The 23,147-nt window shown below is 32.8% G+C and overlaps 1 protein-coding gene and 1 pseudogene across 2 annotated transcripts in view; both read right to left on the bottom strand.

The window, feature by feature from the left end:
- Positions 1 to 203: 203 nt before the first annotated feature.
- Positions 204 to 23,147, bottom strand: part of LOC118201054 (L-aminoadipate-semialdehyde dehydrogenase-phosphopantetheinyl transferase) — a 35,178-nt gene continuing 12,234 nt past the window's right edge. The window contains exons 4-7 of one of the 2 annotated variants that reach the window (XM_085819554.1): positions 16,275 to 16,305; positions 16,087 to 16,157; positions 12,308 to 12,498; positions 204 to 414 (exon numbers count right to left, since the gene is read on the bottom strand). In XM_085819554.1, coding sequence (XP_085675680.1) covers positions 12,364 to 12,498; positions 16,087 to 16,157; positions 16,275 to 16,305 — 237 coding nt within the window. In that variant the 3' untranslated portion in view covers positions 204 to 414; positions 12,308 to 12,363. Of the gene's footprint in view, positions 415 to 12,307; positions 12,499 to 16,086; positions 16,306 to 23,147 lie in introns of both variants that reach the window. The other variant, XM_035373077.2, reaches the window with a different exon arrangement.
- On the bottom strand, positions 21,489 to 22,213 carry LOC146996970 (uncharacterized; annotated as a pseudogene).

Below are 23,147 nucleotides of genomic sequence, written 5' to 3'. Positions count from 1 at the left end.
CTGATAATAATACATTAACATTTACAGCAATTTTGTTTAATAAAAATGGGAATCTACAGTCCACTACTTTGAAGAACAGATCTATGCTTACAGTTTTTCAGTAGTGTATGATTACTTTGTCCTGCACACTCAAACACAATTAAGCATACAAATGTAAAAAGCTGTAATGAATCATTACCAAAAGAATTCTCAAAATTCTAATATATGTAATAAAATATTTTATTCATAGCAAAATATAATAAAAAATAATTTGATGTCATACATGATTAATGATTTATAAGTGAATCTCATAGTGAACTTTGAAAGAAGTAAGTTCACAAAACTTCCATTTCTTCATTATTTCAAATAGCATCATCCAATATTTGGTTATTCTGTGATGCATCTGATGGGATCTTCATGTACAATAATGAAAATCTGTAAGATTAGGAATTGATTAAAATATAATTGGGTGTGAATTAAGTAATCATATGATGTCAAAAACAATTTCAAAAGCAAAATATTAAAAATCCAAAGATTAGGAATTGATTAAAATATAATTGGGTCTGAATTAAATAATCATAAGATGTCAAAAACTATTTCAAAAGCAAAATATTAAAAATCCAATACTAATTTTAAATGTAGCAGGCAGAAAAGATGATATAAGGGCGAGTCAAATGAAAGTGAGCCAACCCCTCCTAAGCAAGAATGGTTCGGTCCATCATCTGCTGCGCATGCGCGTAGCACAGAGACAGCCTTCATTTACGAAAGTGGCGTGAAAGTGTGAGGTTAAAGTTCTTTAAGGCGCTCTTACACTGGGTTGAAGACGGTAGCGTGACATAATAGACGCTCCAAAAGAGGAACAGCGTGGTGTGGTCAGGTTTTTGACAGCTGAAGGTGTTTCCCAACATGAAATTAGTCGCCGTATGACTGCTGTGTACAGTGAACATTGCATCGCATTGGCCACTGTGAAGCGTTGGAGCAAACGGTTCAGAGAAGGACGTGAAAGACAATCCAAGACCGGGCCAAAGCCACCTTGCAATCACCCCCGACACAATTGCACAGGTTGATGAGCTGATTAGACAAGAACGGAGGATAAGCATCGATGAACTGGCAGAGCGTGTGAACATCAGTCACGGTTCGGTTCACATCATAATTCATGATCATCTCGGTTATCGGCTTTTGTGTGCTCAATGGATGCCCAAGATTTTGAACGACCGCCAGAAGACGGAGAGGTTCGGCGCTGCTTTGACTCATCTCATCCGGTATCACAATGAGGGTGACGACTTCTTGTCTGCAATTGTGACCGGAGACGAATCATGGTGCCACCACTACTAGTAGACTACAGTAGAAACATGCTGGCAAAGCTTACAGTGGAAACATTTGAATTCACCACCCCCGAAGAAAGCAAAGGCTGTCATTTCCTCGGGAAAGGTGCTATTGACTTTTTTTTTCGATCATCAGGGGCCATTACTGATTGAATTTGCTAAACGTGGAGAGACTATCAATAGTTCGCGATATTGTGCAACGCTGGATCGGCTGCGTGTCGCAATCAAGAACAAACGACCTGGAAGATTGACGAATGGTGTGATCTTGCTGCACGACAATGCTCGTCCCCACGTCGCTGATGTGGTTAAGACACAACTGGCAAAGTTCAAGTTGGACACGCTGCAACATCCTCCATACAACCCAGATTTGTCGCCATGCGACTTTCACATTTTCGGGAAACTGGAAAAACATCTCAAGGGTACCAGATTCGTGTCGGACGACGCCGTGAAGGAGTCGGTTACAGACTTTTTGAATCGACAGCCCAAGGAGTTTTATGAGACGGGGATCATGCGGCTCATTTGTCAATGGGATAAATGTCTCAATGTTCATGGAGACTACCTTTAAATAAAGTACTCTGTCATATATTCGCATTGGCTAACTTTCATTTGACTCGCCCTTATATTTGCATCATATTCATCAGTCTGAAATAAAATTGCAATGTTTGGCACAAATTATTTACTGATACTACACTGATTTACTAATACACCATGTTTGCTCTTAATATCACTTTCAAATAGCTTTTCTTACTCCAAAAATTATTATACTTCAAACTTGAAGCTGGAAATTTGCAACACAAAGTCTCAAATTATTTATGAACTTATAAGCCTGGGTTAGGTTTTAAATAATATGATACCATTTAAAAACAAGTAAACCATTAGGAATTTTTTTATTTTAGGTGTTAATATTATCTTTCAAAGAAAGGAAAACGCAGCAGGCATAAAACAAATTTAGAACTGATAAAATCTTTTAATGATATTAAATAATATCATTAAAATATTGATGATGTAAAATAATATGATCGGTTTAAAATATTAGAACTAAGCTCTGTCATCCAAACTTAGCAAGAAAAATACCAAAAATGATCAGAAAAAGAAAAACAAATAGGTGCAGTTTAATTAATAAACTACATTTCATAATAATTCTGAAAATGTTGCTTAAGTAAGTATAAGGTCTTTTCATATAAACACAGCTACCAAGTTTCCTGATTTTGTCAGGTGACTTCTGGTATCTCAACTCATATACCACTCTCCTAGTAGAACACCAAATCTCCTGGTTTTTAATTTTTAGCCTCTACTAAGGAAAATGTTCTCCAGCAATAAATTAAAAATTTAATTGGTATTTATTAAAAAATATTCCCTAGTTATTTTTAGCATAATTTGTCTTATTAAATTTTATTTGATCTGAAATGTCAATCTCCTACTTGTAGAAGTTTTAAGATAATTCTAGCAATGTTTAATCAGTTAATTAATGTTTAATTTTTAATCAGTATTTAGCTTTTTTACATTAGTATATGATGCATTAATAAGTTAAGTTTTCTACACAATAATTTTTATACTAATTATTAATTTCATCATATTAAAGGGGGAAAAAAGCTTTCCTTCCCTCCTCAAAAGAAATGTCTTTCAAACTTGAACTTTCAATTTTTAAAAAAATATCCATTCATCTAAAAATACATCATGGTAAAATAATTATCTGCTAATATTCTATAGATAGGCAGTCAGAAACTATTAAAAATAGGATGATTTCGCCATGCAGCCAAATTCGCCTTTGGTGAATTTCAAAATTAAGAAAGTCGCAAAGCTGATCAATTCATACAACAAAAATGTAAAATAATGAATGAAGAGACAAAAAGCAACATTTTTGGCTGTCAGTACACATAAAATAAAAGGAAGAACTGATAAAAATTTAATTCTTGAAAAATTAAGTCCAAATATTAGGAACTCTGGAAGGAAAACATTTTACTACAGAATGATACATCATACATAATACAAACATGACTATTTACATGACAATAAATTCACTGATTACAGATTAAATGCACAGCACAGATGCAATGTAGTTAAAAAATGACTACAGTAGTAAGCTATTTACACTAATTGTCAATAAGCAAACTGAATCAATTACAAAAGTTTTAAAAATACAAAGCCACCGGCAACCAAGCAGTAGAACTGCTGACCAGAGTTGGTTCAAGGTGGGTTTAACCTTTTCGTGATGGCGCACCTTTGTTTAAGACGCTCGTGTGGGACAGAAGAGAATCGAAAGCAGTCACCGTACAGGACGGAGGTTTTGCATCGCTAAGCCTAATTTTATAAAAAAAAAAAAATCAGAAAAACAAAAGTTTCGCTTCTAGCATCATAATTTTTGGCATCATTTTAGATTATTACTTGAGCTTTCAAATATGTTAGAATTAGCACTTTTTTCTTTATTTTACATGAAAATATACTTAAAAAAAATTGCTTATCTTGTGAAATAATTTTCGGAAGCTCTATTCAAATTATTCCAAAATTTTAATTGATAAAATCCATCAATAAAGTTTAAAATTAATAAAAAGAACACAATAAAGACTATTTACAGTAAGAAATAACAAAATTTAAAATGAAAACGAGTGTGGTAAATCTCGAAGCACAGAGAAGTATCACTAACTCTTAGAAAAAGAATCAGTATTCTCATTTGCGTTAGTAAATGATTCACCATACGAGGGTATTCTTCCTCTGATAAATAGTGCCTTCCCGCCATAATAGGCTGGAGGTGAGGCTTTCCTAAATAAAAAAAGAAGGAATGGAAATATATCTGAAGGCAATGCAAAACGTAAAAAAACTCCGTACAGTAACCCTAAAAGACCGTAAATAGTAGAGGAAAAAATAAGAATAAAAAAAGGAATTGGATATAAATCAGATCGAGAATGTTTTCATTAGCACGCAGCGATTTAAAGAGCCCACCTCTGTTTACGCTTTTCCTCTGCCCCCACTCTCGAACAGCTGATGAGTAAAATAATAAAAGTCAAACAGAATATATCAAACTCAAGGTCAGGAACCTAAAACTGTGTTCATTTCAAAAGTAATGGACATAGGATGCCATCTAGTGGCCTTCAGAAAAACGTTCTACCTTAAAATGCGTATACGCATCACCAGTCCTCTGAATGCAATCTCTACTAATGCGTGGATGGGACGCCTGGCTGTAAGAGACGTTCTTAGGAAATGCGTATATGGGACGCCCGTCCTGAAAGGGTTAAATCATGATGAACAGAGCAGCTGTGTGGGTATAATGCTTTTCCTCATGGGTAATGTAAATGCTACCCATTTGCCTTAATCATCTCCTTTTTTTTTTTTTTTTTTTTTTTTTTTTAATGGAAGTGCTATAAATTGTTCACCTGCTTTATTTTGGTTACACTGCAAGCAACATTTCAATTTTTTTTCAATCATTTGTTATATTACTTCAGAATTTTACTATGTTTTTCCTTAAAATCCCTTGATACATGACTGGGGCTTTGGGAGTTTCTCCCACCCCCAAATTCATTATTTGACTAAGCAACTGTTAATTCATCTTGAAACAATATCCAGACCACATTGAATGCATTTATCCAATGAATTTAAGATATGGTTTACAAAAAGTCTAAATCAATGTTTTTCCAATTTTTAGACTTTCGCAATCATATTGACTGCAAGTTGCAGCTTGCCAAAAAAAAAAAAGGTAAAAATTTGCATTTAAGTGAAGGCATGTAAGATATCATAAATAAAGTATAAAGAATTTGATTATAATTAACTTCCAAGAAAGGATTGCAATGTTTAAGTGAATGTTATGCGGATATTCTCGTATCTCATAAGGTTGTAAAAAGAATTCTTAAACCTTTACTATTTATTTAATTAAATTGAAAATAACACATAAGTGAGCATTTTATTTACTCAGAATAAAATTTTACTTTTTACACAATGTATTTACTACTACAAATAAATACTGAAATCAACAAGACATAAAATCACTAAACTAATGTTGTTAATAAATAGGTCTAATGAATTGATCAGATTAAATGCAAAATAAAATACCTAATTAATAAGTTCCAATAATTTATTTTTGAATGTGTGAAAACTACTCAAAAATCTTTTGAAGAACATAAAAATATATTTTGTATATTTTTGTAGCAGATTCTGGGAGAAAAGTTTCCCTTTGGTAACTAAAAACATTTTTTTTTTTTTTTAAACAACGGTAATACGCAAAAAACTTAATACGTTTGCTCATTTAGACATTTGCTCACATACATAGTATTATAAAAATTAATATCTAAACTGATATGAATAGGAAACTGAAAATTTGCAAATGTACTATATTTGGCAATATATCACTTCTTGCAGATTTTGTAAAATTTTAAAATTTCATCATGTCATACATAATTAAATTTGTCAGAAAGTTTAACTTCATTTTTAATAAATTTCTTATGATTATCTGTATGATATTAGCGGCTCTTTTTTTTAAACTGCTCTGTATTTCTAGATTAGAAGAGCCATATATACTGCTTTGAGAAAAATTGAGAGTTTAAAGTTAGAAGAATTTCCTTGTCAAAAATGTAAGAAAATTACACAATGCAATTAACCAAAGAGCATGCAATTTAAAAATATCTAATTTAATCTTAATATATTTTACATCAGAATATTACTATAAATAGTTTGTGGTTGCTTGCTAAGTTCTTTTTATAATAATTTAAATAGCAAAAATCAAAAAGCAAGAATCACTATTTTCCATATATAACATCTTTATTATTCTTTGTAGCCCTCACTAACTCCTTACTGATTTTATGGCATGACAACCTTCTGAAACTAAAGGTGAAGTGAAAGTAGTAGTCATTATCTAGTAGAAGTAGTTGTAGTTATTATGACCAATAATAATTGTTGCCTACATCACTCCCCTACCAGTAACAAAGTTACGTTACTCTGAAAACATGGTGGGAGAGAAGATACAAATATCTATACAAATAACACTGATACAAATATATAAATTGAAATTATGTACACAAAAAAACATAATTAAGTTTTAAATTAATATGAAAGAGTTATAAGTTCAAGAAGAGTCAATAACGTCATTGAAACGAACTGGAAGTTTTACTTGTCTTCCACATCGTGTTAATTTTTTAGGTTGTTCTAGTTGCTGACTTGGCACTGATGTTTGCTTACTTGGCACAGATGTATGATCACTTTTTGAAGTTGGAGACAAAAGTTCATTAGGTTGTAACACATAAGCTGGTTTTAACCTATCCACAGAGATACTAACTTGTTTATTTTTAATTGATAGAAGAAAATATTTCGGGGTCCTTTGCAGTACCAAAAAGGGTCCTTCATATGGGGGCTCCAAAGGTTTTTTACTCTGTCAACCCGCAGAAACACGTGCGAGCATGTGTACAAATCTTTTGGGATGAAAATCTTTTGTTTACATTTGGATTTGGATTGATAGGGCTTTAAAAGGGCCATCTGATTTCGAAGATTACTTACAAAATTATCATTAGATATTGGCATGTTTGATTCTTCAAAGAATTCGCCAGGTAATTTAATAGTTTTGCCATAAACCATTTCAGCTATTGTATACTTGCAGTCCTCATGTAGAGCAGCTCGCAAACCCATAAGAACTGTTGGTAATGTTTCTGTCCAATGAAGAGAATTATGACATCTAATAGCTGCTTTTAAAGTACGGTGTAGACGTTCAATTTTCCCATTACTCTGAGGATGGTAAGAAGTTGTATGGTTTACTTTTACTCCACATAGCGAAGCCAAATTTCGAAACAGTTCCGAAATGAATGGAGTTCCTCTGTCAGTAATAACACAAGAAGGTACACCAAATCGTGTTATCCAATGTTCATAAAAGACTCTTGCTATATTTTCTGCTGTGATATTTGATAACGGTACCACTTCCATCCAAGAGGTAAACCGATCAATACACGTCAAACAATAAGTGTATCCATTAGAAGGTGAATAAGGCCCAATTAAATCAATGTGCACAACACTAAATCTTTCGTCTGGTGCTTGATATTGAGAATATTCTGATTTTGTATGTTTAGTTACTTTATTTTTCTGACAATCGATACAAGTTTGAGCCCACTGTTTAACATCTTTTTTTATATCCGGCCAAATGAATCTTTTAGTAATCTCTTTTACAGTACTTTGGATTCCAGGGTGAGCTAAACCATGAATTGCATTAAATATTTTCATCCGAAAAGTTTGAGGTATGAATGGTCTGATATTAGAAGTAGAGGTATCGCAATATAAGAGTTTTCCTGATGGTAATTGGTGCTGTTTAATATGCAATGATTTGGAATGCAATTTCAACTGTTGCAGTTCATCATCATTAATTTGTGCATCTGCTATCAGGTCAAAATCAACAACAGGTGAATCGATGTCCTCAATCCTAGATAGGCTGTCTGCAACCACATTGTTTTGAACACTTATATGGCGTAGGTTAGTAGAGAATTGTGAGATATATTGTAACTGTCTGAGTTGTCTGGGAGATGCTTTGTTATGATTCTGCTTAAAAGCAAATGTTAAGGGCTTATGATCCGTATAAATAGTAAAATCGCGGCCTTCAAGTAAATGTTTAAAGTGTTTAACGGATAAATATATACCCAAAAGCTCGCGACCGTAAGCGCTATAATTTTTCTGGGCATCATTAAGCTTTTTTGAAAAAAATGCAATAGGTTTCCATCCATTTGGTTCTTTTTGTTGAATAACTGACCCAATAGCCAAATCGGATGCATCTGTGAGAAGTGCCAGAGGGTAATCCAAATTGGGGTAGGCCATCAACGCTACTTGAGCAATATCTTGTTTACATTTTTCAAAACTTTTTCTGGTTTCATTGGTCCATAGTATTTTACGTCGATCTTTTTTTGTAGATCCTTTCAAAAGTTCATGAAGAGGAGCTTGAGTTTCTGCGGCATTTTTAATGTAATTCCGATAGAAATTGATCAGTCCTAAGAAGGAACGAAGTTGGTGTATGGTTTCTGGAAACGGATATTCTGTGATAGCTTTAATTTTTTCAGGTAGAGGTTTTGAACCTTCAGCAGATATTTGATAGCCCAAAAAGTCTATTACAGGTACTCCCAAAACTGATTTGCTAATATTAATTCGAGACCATATTTATCTAAACGCTGGAAAATTGTTTTAAGATGTAAACGATGTTCTTCCTCGCAAGAAGAGGCAATCAAAACATCATCCAAATATGGAAACACAAAGTCTAGGCCATAAAAAACTTCAATGATGAACCTCTGAAAGGTCGCGGGGGCATTTTTGAGACCAAAACTCATGACATTGAATTGGTAAAGACCAAAAGGTGTGATAATAGCAGTTTTTTCTTTATCTTCATCTGCTACTGGAATGTGAAAATACGCTTTAAAGAGATCAATTTTAGAAAATATAGTTTTATGAGTTAAAATATGTTGAAAATCTTGAATTCGAGGAATGGGATAACGATCAGGTACAGTTAAATCATTCAGTCTTCTGTAATCCCCACATGGGCGGAAAGAACCGTCTTTCTTTGTCACTATGTGTAGGGGACTTGCCCATTCTGAACTGGACGGACTAATGATGTTATTGTCCAGCATATATTTGAATTCTCTTTTAGCTATTTCCAACCGTTTAGAATCTAATAGTCTTGCTTTACAACTTACAGGTTGTCCTTGAGTTATAATGTGATGTTTCACATTATGCTTTACAGTAGAAATAAGAAAATTTGGTTTTGTTATACTAGGATACATAGCAAATAAATCAGAATATTTACATAAGCTGCCCGTTGTATTTACAGTTTCATGAATAGAGATGGGTGCGATGTCACCATAAACTGCAAGGTTCGTCACACCATCAATTAGCCTTTTATGCTTTATATCAATCAATAAATTGAACTTATTTAAAAAATCTGCACCTAATATGGGTTTACTAATTTTTGCTACAATAAATGGGAATTGAAATTCTCGGCGTAAACCAAGATCAAGAATTAAAACTTCTGTACCAAAAGTATCAATTCCTGTATTATTTGCAGTATATAATTTATAGTCACTAATAAGTTTGTGTTTAGAAGTACGAGGAATAAGGCTTACCTCTGCTCCACTGTCAACCAGAAAATGTAAACCTGTTTTTTTGTCCGTGATAAATAAGCGGAATTTACGGCAATTTTCTTTATTTACAGCAGCAGAGTCTGCCGCTAATTCTACTGCTGATTTTCGTTTTCCGAGGAGCTGTTTTTCCATGCACAGGGGGGTTTGCATCTATCAGGAAAACACTTTTCTCGAAAACGAAAGTGAAAATAACAGTACTTGCCATTAGGGTTATAACGGCTCCGAGATTTACTTCAATTATTAGATGATCGACTGCTATTTCTTGAGCGAGAACGAGAATTTCTTGTAACAGTTAGTTTTTCGACTTTATTATCCAAAGCTGCAATTTGTTGTCGTAATTCAGCAATAGCATCTGTTCCTGGAGAAACAATACTGCTGGCACAGTATAGTTCTTGTTTTGGTTGCATTTCGATGATACGATCCGCCATCAGAGCTAGTTTTTCGATATCTTCATCACTAACGATTAAAATATTGCGCACAGTATCTGGCATTTTCTGCAGAAATAGTGTTTTAAGAACTTTATCCGAAATGCCATCGGTAGCAAGATTTCGCATTTTTTGTAAAAGTTGACTAGGTTTACTGTCTCCCAAGTCTATGCCTGTTAGCAGTCTCTGTAAACGTTTATTTTCACTTTCTTTAAAAGTGTTCAAGAGACGTTCTTTAGCAGCAGTATATTTGGTTTTGCTATTGTCACTTATAATATCCCATAAACTTTCTACAAATTTTGCTTCCAATTGCGATACTAAGTAGTTGAATTTAGTTTCCTCAGCAGTTATTCCACAAATAGAAAACTGTGCTTCTACTTGATAAAACCATATCTCTGGCTTTTCAGCCCAAAAGGGAGGTATTTTAACACTTACCCGTGCTATTTCTTCTTTAATCGCCGATTCTTCACTTTCTGACATCTTTATCAATAATTCTGAGGTCACCAAGTATGTGGTTGCTTGCTAAGTTCTTTTTATAATAATTTAAATAGCAAAAATCAAAAAGCAAGAATCACTATTTTCCATATATAACATCTTTATTATTCTTTGTAGCCCTCACTAACTCCTTACTGATTTTATGGCATGACAACCTTCTGAAACTAAACTGAAACTAAAGGTGAAGTGAAAGTAGTAGTCATTATCTAGTAGAAGTAGTTGTAGTTATTATGACCAATAATAATTGTTGCCTACAAGTTCAATAACCTGAATCATGCACAGTAAGTGAATTTAAGTCAGTTTGGAGTACTCTTTTGAAATCAACATGGAGTGTTGAAAGCTTCCAAAAATTCATTGTTTTTCATATTTCAAAGTTGGAAGTTACATATAAAGAAAAGCATTACATTAAATATTGCATAAAAAACTTATTGGATGAAATTTTATGAATACTTTTCATTTAAAATATAAATTTTTCTTTCACTTGTATTGTCCACACAACCCTGATAAGAATCACAGGGCAAAGCACTATGCTGTCAAAGTAGGCAACCCAGAATTTTACATAAATGTATTTATCTGGCAACCCATTAATTGTTGTGCATGAATTATGAAACTGCGTAATGCCATCTCGGTGGTAGTGATGGTAAATGTGGACAATTTTGAAATTCGGGGGTCATGTTTATGGTTTCTGCTTGTTGTGATTAGCATGTTTTTTCCCCTTCTAACAAACTGTAATGCCACAGTGGAGATTGCCTACTAATGAAAAAGGAAGTCTTGCATTTTTTTCGGACATGTGGCATTTTGTCTAGTAGTAGAAATGCACATTCAATCAAGTTAATTTTTTGCAATTCTCTGTTTTTTTTTTTTTTTTTTTTTCTTAATATATATATATAAATTAAAACAGGCCACTTTGTGCACATGCAGAAGACTAGGGAAAAAGAAAGTGTTTTATTATGAATGTTCGTGGCATTTTTATTTTAGTTAATTGCTTCTGTTTTATGCAATTTCAGTGTGTCGCCATTTTTTAAAATGACTGTTGCTTTCTATGCGTTAGGTTGGCAAAAAGAGACCACCAAGAGTGTTCAACTGTCACATATGTTTACTGATGGTAGGCCAGTTTTTCTGATACCTTGTGCAGATTTCCAATAACTACTAGTAAGAATTGCTGAAGATCGTTGGGAAGGAGCTGAATAATTAAATTATTATTCATGTTTTTCTAATACAGTATGCCTAATTAAGACACAATAACATGCCGAATAAATACTAATTCAGAAGTCAAACAACAAAAATCAGCGTTATATTTTCAAAATTTTCACAGGACTAGTTTCGATGGTTTTACCAAACCACCATCCTTAGCTGTTTTGCAGTTTTGCAGCTGAGGATGGTGGTTCGGTAAAACCATCGAAACTAGTCCTGTGAAAATTTTGAAAATATAACGCTGATTTTTGTTGTTTGACTTCTGAATTAGTACAGTATGCCTAATTTCTAATGGAATGTTCTTTTCTAAAACATTAAGCCTACTGTGTGAAATCTTGAGAATACAGTTAAAGATCCTTGCTTAATGATCTCTGAAAATACTGGTCTTGTGATCTATTATTGATGGTGCTACAGTAACAAGTATAATTTTTTTATGATGTTCAAAAAACAACTGTAAAATTTATCTACAAATATATTTGAGAACAAATTTAAATGGCATTTATATCACAATGAAACAACTGAAGTAAGTAATACCCACTGTATTTCAGATCTGAATGACTTTTTTAATATAAATATGGCATTATAGTCGTATATTACAGTATTAAATGCTGACTGATACCATTAGTTAAAATACTAAAAATATGGCATTATACTCATATATTACAGTATTAAATGCTGACTGATACCATTAGTTAAAATACTAGAAATTACTGTTATTGCAAATAGACAGTAAATTGTTCTTTATGATATTATTTTGAGATTTGAAACAAATATCAGTTTAAATTTATTTTTCACTCACCTGACAGCAAAAACTGTGAAAAAGGATATATACAACATTTTACTTCCAATAAAGCATTAGTACTTCTTCTGCTTAGATTTAAAATCTTCCCAAAAGCTCTCAGTGACTGTTTCAAATGGTTTGCTATGTCTGACTAGTTCTTCAAATGTCAAAAAGGTAAAATTCATCGGTTGATTCACATGCTGAACATTCTAAAATATTTATAAAAGCATGAAAAGTGAATATTAAATGGTAATGATATATTAAATATTTATAACATTTCCTTCATTAAGTTATGAAAAAATAAAAAGAGTACAGAATGAAATATTGCAGAAAACTAGATAATGCTCTTCTTAGAGCTGAACACATTCAAATTACTTCAAATCTATATACTGACTATTACTACTGCAACTATTTAAGACGACAAGACTGGAGAGGACAGTTGGCCAATTCTACATCATTGGCAAATTATTTATCATTTTTAATTCAAGTGCTGATTGGAAATAAAAAAAAAAGTATTTGAATGAAGCATCATTTAAATTTTAGTTATGCTCATTTCCCAAATGAATTTGGGAACTAAAAATTATTAGCAGTTCAATGATAACAAAAACACATAAGAAGGATGCCTTAAATTCTTAAAAATGATCTTTTGTACAAGATATATATTAAACAGCTTGTAGTTATGAAGCACGCAGTGCCTATTTATTATAGTAGCACATGCCACAAGCCCTGTGTGCTGTAAGATAACTGCTGAAAAACTGGGCCTTTGGATTTTTTTATTTTACTTTAAACTCAGTATATATCTTATATCTTAAAAAGGAACCATTTTAAATAAATACTTAAAAGCTAAACAAACAAAGAAACAAATATATATGTATATACATATGGTCATTTTATGTCTTTCATAAGTTAAGAGACACAGCCACTGAGCATAACAGATGTGGACGTTAGCTGTACTTCATCTGATACAATTAGTGTCCTAGCTTCGTGTAGATTTGCTGGTAATCCAGTTAATATACAGCATTTAATATAAAGTTCCAATAAGCTGTTGAAACAACAGAGGAGATAGGTTTCACCCCCCCCCCATTTTCATTACTTTAAGTCTCATTAGTTGTAAGGAATAACATTTATGTTAATTTTTACATTTATGTGTTGTATCTTACGTTTACAATAAGGATTAAGGAAAGGCCATAACTTATCTTAACATGTAGAGATAACTCTTAAGGATAAGCAGTTAGTTATAAATAATTAAATTTCATAGTTAAATATTCCTAGTCGCAATATACTATTTACATAGTTACAATTATATTTTTTTTTTCTAAAAATATCCATTAAAAAGAACTAAGAATATTTTACAGCAATTATAATTTACATTATTGATTCTAATTATACATTAAAAGTTACAACAACAACAAACAAAAAATACACTGGTCATCAAAATTAAAGGATAATGATAGAAATAAAACATAACTGATACTTAATGAAACATTATTAACAAAAATTTGTACAAAAGCATTAATTAACATAAATTAAAATATTCAGAAGTTGATTATTCACAAAATATTGAAAGCCAAATTTATGGAAACTAGAAAATGACTGAAAAATTGTGTCACCTCTTGTGGAAGGAATTTTTCTTTAATATTCTTGTATAGTCACCTCGGATATACATGCATATATATCATTCAATTTCCTTCTCTTAAGCATCTTTTCTATTTGTTTTAACGTATACATCAATGTTTCCTATCCTAATTTGTTTACATTTCAACAATGTACCTCTGAAGCATAATTTTCTCTCTTTTATAAAATCAATATCTTCTTTGATGAAATTACTCTTCAAAATTAATAAAATATTTTTCTAAAGAACTGCCTGTACTTAGAATATACAGAATAAACTGCTAATTTTATTTCTTTAATAATTATCAGTATTGAGAATAAATATGAAATGATATAAGGTCCATTTCCTCTTCCATGAGTCTTCAGTGATTTTTCTTCTTCAACAAATGTAAGAATGGCAAAATTTTTAGAATTTAGGTAAGGCACTGAGGTGTGTATGGTGCACTGGGACAGGTAAGATGAATCTTTTAGTATATTGTTGGTTTTCAGTTTCTTTACTTGCTTCAATGCTTGTGTCCAGTAAAAAGATAAGAATTAAGGGAAGATAAACACATGAGAACAACTTGTAGGATTAAAAGGAGCTAATTCAAATAATTTTGTTTTCACTGTTCTTCCAAAAAATCTTGAAGAGATAAAAAATTTATCACAAATTTCCTATTAAACACGTCCATTACATGTTAATAGCATGGAGATATTTTTCATTTCATCTATAAAGTCTATAAATCTTCCCTTTAAGTTATTCAACTTTCTGAGATGCTAGGTCTAAAATCTCTACCAACTCTGTAAGAGTAAAAAGCTAGAAAATTTATTTTGAAAAAAAAAAAAAAAAAAAAAAAAAAAAAAAAACACAAAAAAATGTAAAGTGAATCTGTAACAGAAAACTGATACACATTTAAATATGTTAAAACAATTACATGGAAAAAAAACTCTTATCATGAAAAAATATAAAAGAAAACAAATAAAAGTAATTTAAAAATAATTACAGTGGCTTTTGTTTGATTCTTAAAAAGTTCAGAAACTCTGCTTTATAACATTCATTACTTTTCCAAATCAAAATATTCTTAAGTCATAAAATTAAAAAGTAATGTCGCTTTAAAATATGGCAGAATAAAATAAAAGTGTGTTATTAACATTATTTATTTCTCATTTCTTAAATATAATTTTAGTACATTTATTAACATTATTTTGTAAATATAATTTTAATATGTTACCATTATTTTTATGATATTTATAAATGTTATTATGTTTGTGACAAAAATCATCCATAAATTTGCAAATCTCCGAATAAAACATTTTGTGAACAAACAGATCTTGATATCACCAAAATATTGATAAGTCACCAAATTTAAAATAATAAAACAACTGCATAATAAAACAACTCATATCTCAAAAAAGGAAAAAATTTTTGATGTAATATTTTATGAACTCTTCATTTGCAAAAAAAGAAATAACTTTAAAATGCTTATGTTTCAATCAAGGCAGAGTCTCCTGCCTAAAACTCGCATATCCACCATTTATATTTATTAGTAAAGAATTCAAACATTAACCCATCAAATAGATATTTTCTGATGCATCACTAAAAATATTCCGCCAGAGTGTTAATTCACACTCAAAATGACAGTCACAAAAAAAAAAAAAAAAAAAAAAAAAAAACACACAAAAATGTCAAAAGTAAAATTAAGGACCTTTTGCCAATTTTGGCCAAAATTTTAAGGACCAAAATTTGTTTCCTAAAGACCTGAGGAAACCTGAAGACCATACAAACCCTCTTCTATGCTTAGACAAAAGTTAAGGTCTTGAAAGAGTTTACCACATCTGTATTATCAAGTAAGAAATAAAGATTGCCATGACATTAGATTTTCTTGTATTCCTCCTTTACTACAATGGCAACAATAACTGTTCAGTTTTGAAGTACAAATTATTATTATTTTTTTTTTTTTTTTTCACCAACAGTTAAAATTTCTGTGTTTGGCTGAGGAAAGGGAACAAAATCTTCCAAAAAAATAACTGTATTATTATTTCAGTTGAGCTTCTTATGCAAAGAAAAGTGCTCCAAACTTAGTCCTAGAAACCTTCCCTATGTATCTTTTAAGTGGTCCTGAAAGTTAAGTCATTGCTTAAGCAAAAAGATTTGTGCTACTTGAAAAGGCTAATATGGAATATCATAAACATTTAAATAACTTTACCATCTGTGTGAGCTCCAAAGCAACAGCAACACAATGATTGGCATCTAATAATGTTTCTTCAAACTTCCATTCTGAATAAAATTTGTCTTTTAGATAAACCTTTGTATCTGCAGTAATCACATTCTGCTTTAAGAAAGGTGTTGTACAAGAAAAACTTAAAGTCTTAAGATCAAAGGCAATACCTGTACCTGTTGCCTTAACATAGCTTTCTTTCAAACACTAAAAAAGAAAAGAAAAAAAAAAATTACAAATCTAAATTTTACACAAATGGGAAAAATACAAAAATTTAATACAATCCATTGTACAGTATCAGCAGTGAAACTAATGGCACATTTTATAGCTGTTAAAAAAAAAGAAAAAATAATGAGTTCCTCTGATGTATGTGCTTTTATTTCTTTTGAAAAATTATGACCATGAAATGTGTAAGAAACACAATTATAATTCTTATGAATAATTTATCATTACATTCAATATTCTATGCACGTTTTAGGGCAAAATACTATTATATTACATGAGACATCTCATATTTAATTCTGAATGTTTCTCAAATATAAACACATTTCTTATTTTTTCCTCCCAATTTCACTGAAATTACAAGATGTATTCAAAAAGAAACCAAACTTTTGAAAAAGCGTGCCAACCAGCATAGGGAACATGCTACAGCTACTGAATGAATGTAGCAGCAGGTTTTAATAACAAACTGTCATTTTGTCACATTTCGCTCTGACCTTAGTTGGCGACCTATGGCCGCTGAAGTGAGTACATGCACAAGCCATTAATCGCGTTAGTGCCAAAGTGACAATGAAGAGCTTAAAACACAATATGCATGCATGAAATTTTGCTATAACATTTACAAATACATTTCCGTTGCTTAGCCAGAACATGGGGAGGACTGTATGAGTAACACACAGTACTATGATTGGTTTAAGCATATCAAACACAGCAGAATGTCAGTCAGTGAGAATCCCAAGCCTTGACAGCTTGCCACAAGGCGATCTGTCGCCAATCGAGATAGTGGACCAATCGAGATATCTGGAACAACCGAGATAGTTTGTGCTGTGATTCATGGAAATCATCATTTAATGGTTCAAAAAGTTGCTGAGAAAGTGGGCATCAGCATAGCGCCATGCCATCAAATTTTGAGTGACAAACTTGAGATGCATCGCATCAGTGCAGAATTCATAGCACATTTGCCGACTGACGATTAGAAATAGACCTGTTTTGAAATCAGCCAGGAACTTCTTGCCACTGCCAATAAAAATTAAAATTTTTCTTAACAGGCGATGAGACATTACGAAAAGGTTTCATTTTTATTGGCATAACAGGCGATGAGACGAAATTGAAATGAAGTGCAGTCATCGCAGGGTAGGCAAAGAATCTCCTTGTCTAAAAAAACACAAATGACTAGATCAAAGATAAAGGTGATGTTGGTTACCTTTGTTTTACTACAAAAGCATTGTCCACCTGAAATTTGTACCATGTAGACAGATTGTAAACAAGGAAGTGTACCAGGGAATTCTAGCATGTTTGAGGAATGCTGTGGGCAGGAAAAGGCCTAAACAATGTAAACAGTAGATTTGGATGTTACATCATGACTATGTGCCACCTCACGTATTGCTCTTTGTCCACAGCTAGCAAAACATCACACTCCACACGTGCTCCATCCACCATATTCCACGGACCTAGCCCCAGCAGACTTTTTCCTGTTTCTCAAGTTGGAAGGACAAGAGATCTGCATGCCATCTCAGAAAATGCACTCCAGAAGCCTTTCCAAAAATGGAAGAAACATTGGGAACAGTGTATTGCCAGTACAGGAGACTACTTTGAGTGCTTAAAATATTGTACAATAAGCACTAAAGATGTCATATCAAAAGTTTGGTTTCTTTCTAAACATACCTCATATTCTTTTTTGCATTTTAATAAATTTTGCATTTTCAAAAATTTATTTATGAGTTCCATGGTGCGGCAAGACACAAGTATAAAATATATAAACTTTATTTCCGATAAGAAGGGGAATTCCCGCTTCATGCACACTGCTCATCCGGGCATGCGCAAAACTCACAAAACTTCGTACAGTGTTTCCATAGTAACACCACAGAGTATCCTCCCAGTGAGGGAGACCGAATGATACACAAAACAAAATATACAGAATTTATATTATACAATGATAAATGTGAAGGTAAAAGGTACAATATATAACACATAATAAATTAAACTGCATAATGAAATGCTAAATAAATAACAATATATATAAATTATATATAGTAGGTGGAAGACAGATGTTGAGGGAATTTGACATGTCATCCAGATTTTGTGAGTTTTAGGAACATGTGACATGGTAGGTTTCAATGTGTCTGTCTTATTTTAAGGTTTAATGTTAGGGACAAAGGTTTTATCACTAATGAAAAATGCAGGTTTGAGGCGATCAATTAAAACAGTTTGATTTTTACCGTGCACGGAGATGATAAAGGTTTTATCATATCGCTCAATGACTGGATGAGGCCTAAGTATGGTTGTTGAAGAGGAGGCTTGACTGAGTCAAATCTCAAATAAACATGAGAGCACAATTTTAAAGATGGATGAATGTGGATAGGCTCTGAAGAGTGCTTTGATGTTGCGATGGGAATCGGAGATTGCATGATAGATCGTAAACGATTTACATATGTTGGTGTCGGAGATAGCGGAGAAAGCTGATCTGAGCACAAAATATCCGAAGGCAGTCTTAAGGTAGTACTGTAGACTAACTCAGAACAAGTTGCTTGGATGTCGTCTTTGATGGAAAATCTAATACCCAAAAGTATAAGAAGTAACGATTCTGTCCAGCGAGGATTCTCTTGCAATTTTATGCTGTTTTTCAGTTGGCAATGGAAACGTTCAATGATTCCATTTGATTGAGGTCTATAGGCAGTGGTACAAATACGATGAGTGTCCAGCAGGTTCATGAACTCCCTGAAAAGATGCGATTCAAAGTTCCGACTATGGTCAGTAGTGATAGTGGAAGGGCATCCAAAACGAGCTATCTATCAAATAATGAGAGTTTTACAAGTTGTTTCAGCCAACATATTAGATATGGGAATTACTTCCGGCCATCGTGTGAAGCGATCATTTATGGTCAAGCAATACTGATAACCTTCAGAAATTGGTAATGGGCTAATAAAATTATTTTGAATATGAGAAAATCTGGCATCAGGAAGTAAAAATGTCGAAATGGGTGATTTTGTATGCTTGTGTACCTTGGAATGTTGACATTTCTCACAAGCCTTCACAGAGTTTTTGATATAAGTGTGCATGTTAGGCAAAACGTAACGTCTGCGTATCAATTTTGAAGTGGCAGATATACCTGGATGAGAAAGGTTGTGAATACTTCGGAAGATGATATGTCTAAATGAAAAGGGAAGGACAAGGGACATTGGTTGTGGAGTCACAATAGAGATAAATGTCTTCAAGCGGAAAATAGGAAAATAGAAAAATTTGGAGAGCTTCAAAGAAGGAGATTTAGAAGTTAGTAATTGTTGTAGTTCATGGTCTGTGAGCTGTGCTGAGGCTAACTGTTTGAAATCCAGAATAGGTGAGCAAGAAACAGAACCTACTTCTATTCGGGAGAATCTGTCAGCAATAATATTTTCCCTACCTTTAACATATTGTATATCAGTGGGAAATTGAGAGATATAGTCAAGGTGTCTCAGTTGTCGAGGAGAGCACTTTTCTGCTTTTTGTCTGAAAGCGAATGTTAGTGGTTTTTGGTCAGTAAATATGATGAAGTTGCGACCTTCTAACATGTGCCGAAATCTCCTGATAGACTCATATATTGCCAGAAGTTCGTGGTCATAAGTAGACCATTTCTGTTGACTGTTATTCAATTTTAAAGAAAGTAATGCTATTGGCTCCCATTGACCATTTTGGAGTTGCATGAGAGAGCTGCCAATAGCAACATCAGATGCATCGGTCCAAAGACTGAGTTGAGCACCAGGAATTGGATGGCTTAAGAGGGTAGTTTTTTTGTAAGAGCTTCTTTAGATGCTAAAAATGCCTTTTCAGCATCCTCAGACCACGGAAGAGGATTTTCAGTCTTCTTAGTTGGACAGAATGATTTCTTTTTGTTAGAATGACCTTCGAGAAGATTAATTAAAGATGACAAAATGTGCGCTGCATGTGGCACAAATCTGCGATAAAAATTGAATAGGCCAAGAAATCTGCGAAGCTCTGTTAAGCTTGTTGGTCTAGGAAATTTAGAAATGGCATTAACTCGATCTGGAATGGGAGAAATACCTTCTTTAGAGACTTTACATCCTAAGAAATGTAAGGTAAAAACTCCAAATGTACACTTTGAGGGTTTGATTGCTAAACCATAATGATCTAATCTTTGAAAGAGAGCTCGTAGATTGTTAATATGCTCTTTGTGGCTTTTTGAGGTAATCAAAATATCATCAATAAATGCATATACACCAGTTAAACCTCTCGTCACTTCATCGATAAACCTCTGAAAAGTGGTTGATGCATTGCACAAACCAAATTGCATCCGAGTACTCTCGAAAAGTACAAATGGTGTGCAGATAGCAGTTTTATGGACATCCTCAGGAACAATCAGAATTTGATGAAATGCTTTGACTAAATCTACATGGGAGAATATGTTGCACCCATGGAATTCACTTGTGAAATCAATAATACTAGGGATTGGATATTTGTCCTTTTTAGTCTAAGCATTAAGGGCTCTAAAATTACCGACAGGATGCCAGTCATTCATATCTTTTTTAGGGACCATATGCAATGGCGAAGCATAATTGCTGTTGGATGCGTGAATGTGGCCTAAATCTAACAGATGTTGAAATTCCATTTTTTCAATTTTCAAACGATCAGGTGCAAGTTGATGTGGTTTGGCAAAAACGGGAGGTCCAAAATTTTCAACATGATGCTGAACTGAATATTTGACAATTTGGTTTGCACAAGGAGCTTGAACAATATGAGGAAACTCATTTAACAACTTAGCATAATGATTATTAAAAATTACAGATTTCACTCAATATATACTAGCAACATGTAAAATACCATAAGCATTTAATTTGGTGTAAGTATTGTTTAAGCAACAATTTCTAAGATCTGGTTGTAGGTTAAAATAATATAAGAAATCTGCAACAATTATAGCAATTTGAACATTGCATACATAAAAAGGATAAACAAACTGTTTTCTTAAACTTAAATCTAAACACAATAACTTTTGTTCATATACATTTATCTTAGTACATTTGCAGCCAGAAAAGTTTAAATAGGAGTAGTCATTTTATCAAATCTTGAGGCTGGAATTAAGGAACAATCACTACCTGTATCAATTAAAAAATTAATATTGGTTTTGCGATCACGAACAAATAGGTGATGAGAACTAGAAGGCAAGGTGTATGTAACCACTACTCCTTGCCCTGGAAATTTCTCTGAAAATTGCAGGGTGGAGTACACTTTTTTGCTCTAGAAGCAAATTTTTCGTGGTACCAACATAGATAACTTTTTTCAGAGATTTTCTCACGATTTGTTTCATGACGAAAATGACTTCTTGAATGTCGTAGAAATGCAACTTACTTGTGAAGCAATTTTATCTCTTTAAGCAGTTCAGAGTAACACTAGATGATGCACAAGAATCAGAAACTACGCTTACCTGAGAAGATGATTTTATCCGCTATTTCTACAGCCTTTTGTGTGGTTAGAAGAGTGATTGATGCTAAAATAGATTGCACATTTGCAGGTAGTTGCTGCAGAAATAATTCCAAAACAAAAGTATCCATCACGTTATGATTTTCTGCACACTGCTGCATTACACATAAGAGTTTAGATGGCTTTCGATCCCCTAGTTGCACACTGGCAAGTAAGTAACATATTTCCTGCGATTTACTTTGACCACAGCGAGAAATGACTTCATTCTTCATTTTCCCATATGGATCCATTTAGTCAGGAGAAATGATGATATCTCTCACGGTCATAGTGATGTCGGGAGGTAAATGTGCGACACAGCGGTTATACTTGGTTCTGTTATAGCCTTTGGAACCGCTAATTCAAAAGTGGATTCCACCATCGTGAACCATAGAGATGGATCAGAAGGAATGAAAGGAGGTATTTTCACTGCTGATATTTCCTCCATTGTTGATGTTCCGTTTTCGTATTTTGTCCAAATTCCAAGAAACGATCAAAAAATGTGCGTTGTCCAATGTCGGTCACCGATGTAGGAGTTCCATGGAGAGGCAAGACACAAGTATAAAATATATAAACTTTATTTAACACATCAATAATAACATTCCAATGAAAAGGTGAATTCTTGCTTTATGCACACCGCTCTCTCCTCACCATCTGCTGCACATCCGAGGCGGGCATGCGCAGAACTCGCAAAACTTCGTACGGTGTTTCCATAGCAACACCATAATCTATACAATACACTAATGTGCAGAATATAAATTTCATATTTTCTACTTTAATTTAATTCATTCAACTGTAATCTCACTTTATACCAAATCTTAAGGTATTTTGAAATAATGTGAAAAAACATTAACTCTTAAAAAAAAAAAAAAAAAATGGCCTATTTTATCTTTAGTATTAACACATCTTATCTGGTAAACCTGGGTGCTTAAAAATCTGAAAATAGTTTTATGTTCAAATCTAGCACTTTTTTGCCATTCTGTGTGGGAAAACTTTAAATGTCTGTTTCCCTTTTCAGATTGTTTCCACCAAATATTATCACACTGTGTTATATTTAAAGAAATTAAATAATGAAGAATCTGCATAAATGTGTGTATGCTTCTCGCATTGTGATAAAACAACAGTACCTACAGCCATCAAATTTTGAATAACGCACATCTCCACCCGAATATGGACATCTGGAAGCACTAGTTTAAAATTTGGAATTTGTTTTATTATCTATTTCATATTTTGTAACACTTCAACTAATTTTTCAGTAACAAACTCAACGATTTCAAAGTGAGCAATGGCAACTTTGTATGGAAAAAAAAAAAAAAAAAATTATCTCCAGCATGTGAGACTGTGTATCAGAAATTCTAAAGATATGCTCATTTTAAAATTAT

This window comes from Stegodyphus dumicola, chromosome 6 (assembly GCF_044657685.1).
Source record: "Stegodyphus dumicola isolate Sdum_Otavi_A_Nest chromosome 6, ASM4465768v1".
In the NCBI taxonomy this organism is placed as follows: domain Eukaryota; kingdom Metazoa; phylum Arthropoda; class Arachnida; order Araneae; family Eresidae; genus Stegodyphus; species Stegodyphus dumicola.
This window is presented reverse-complemented; position numbering and strand designations above follow the sequence as displayed.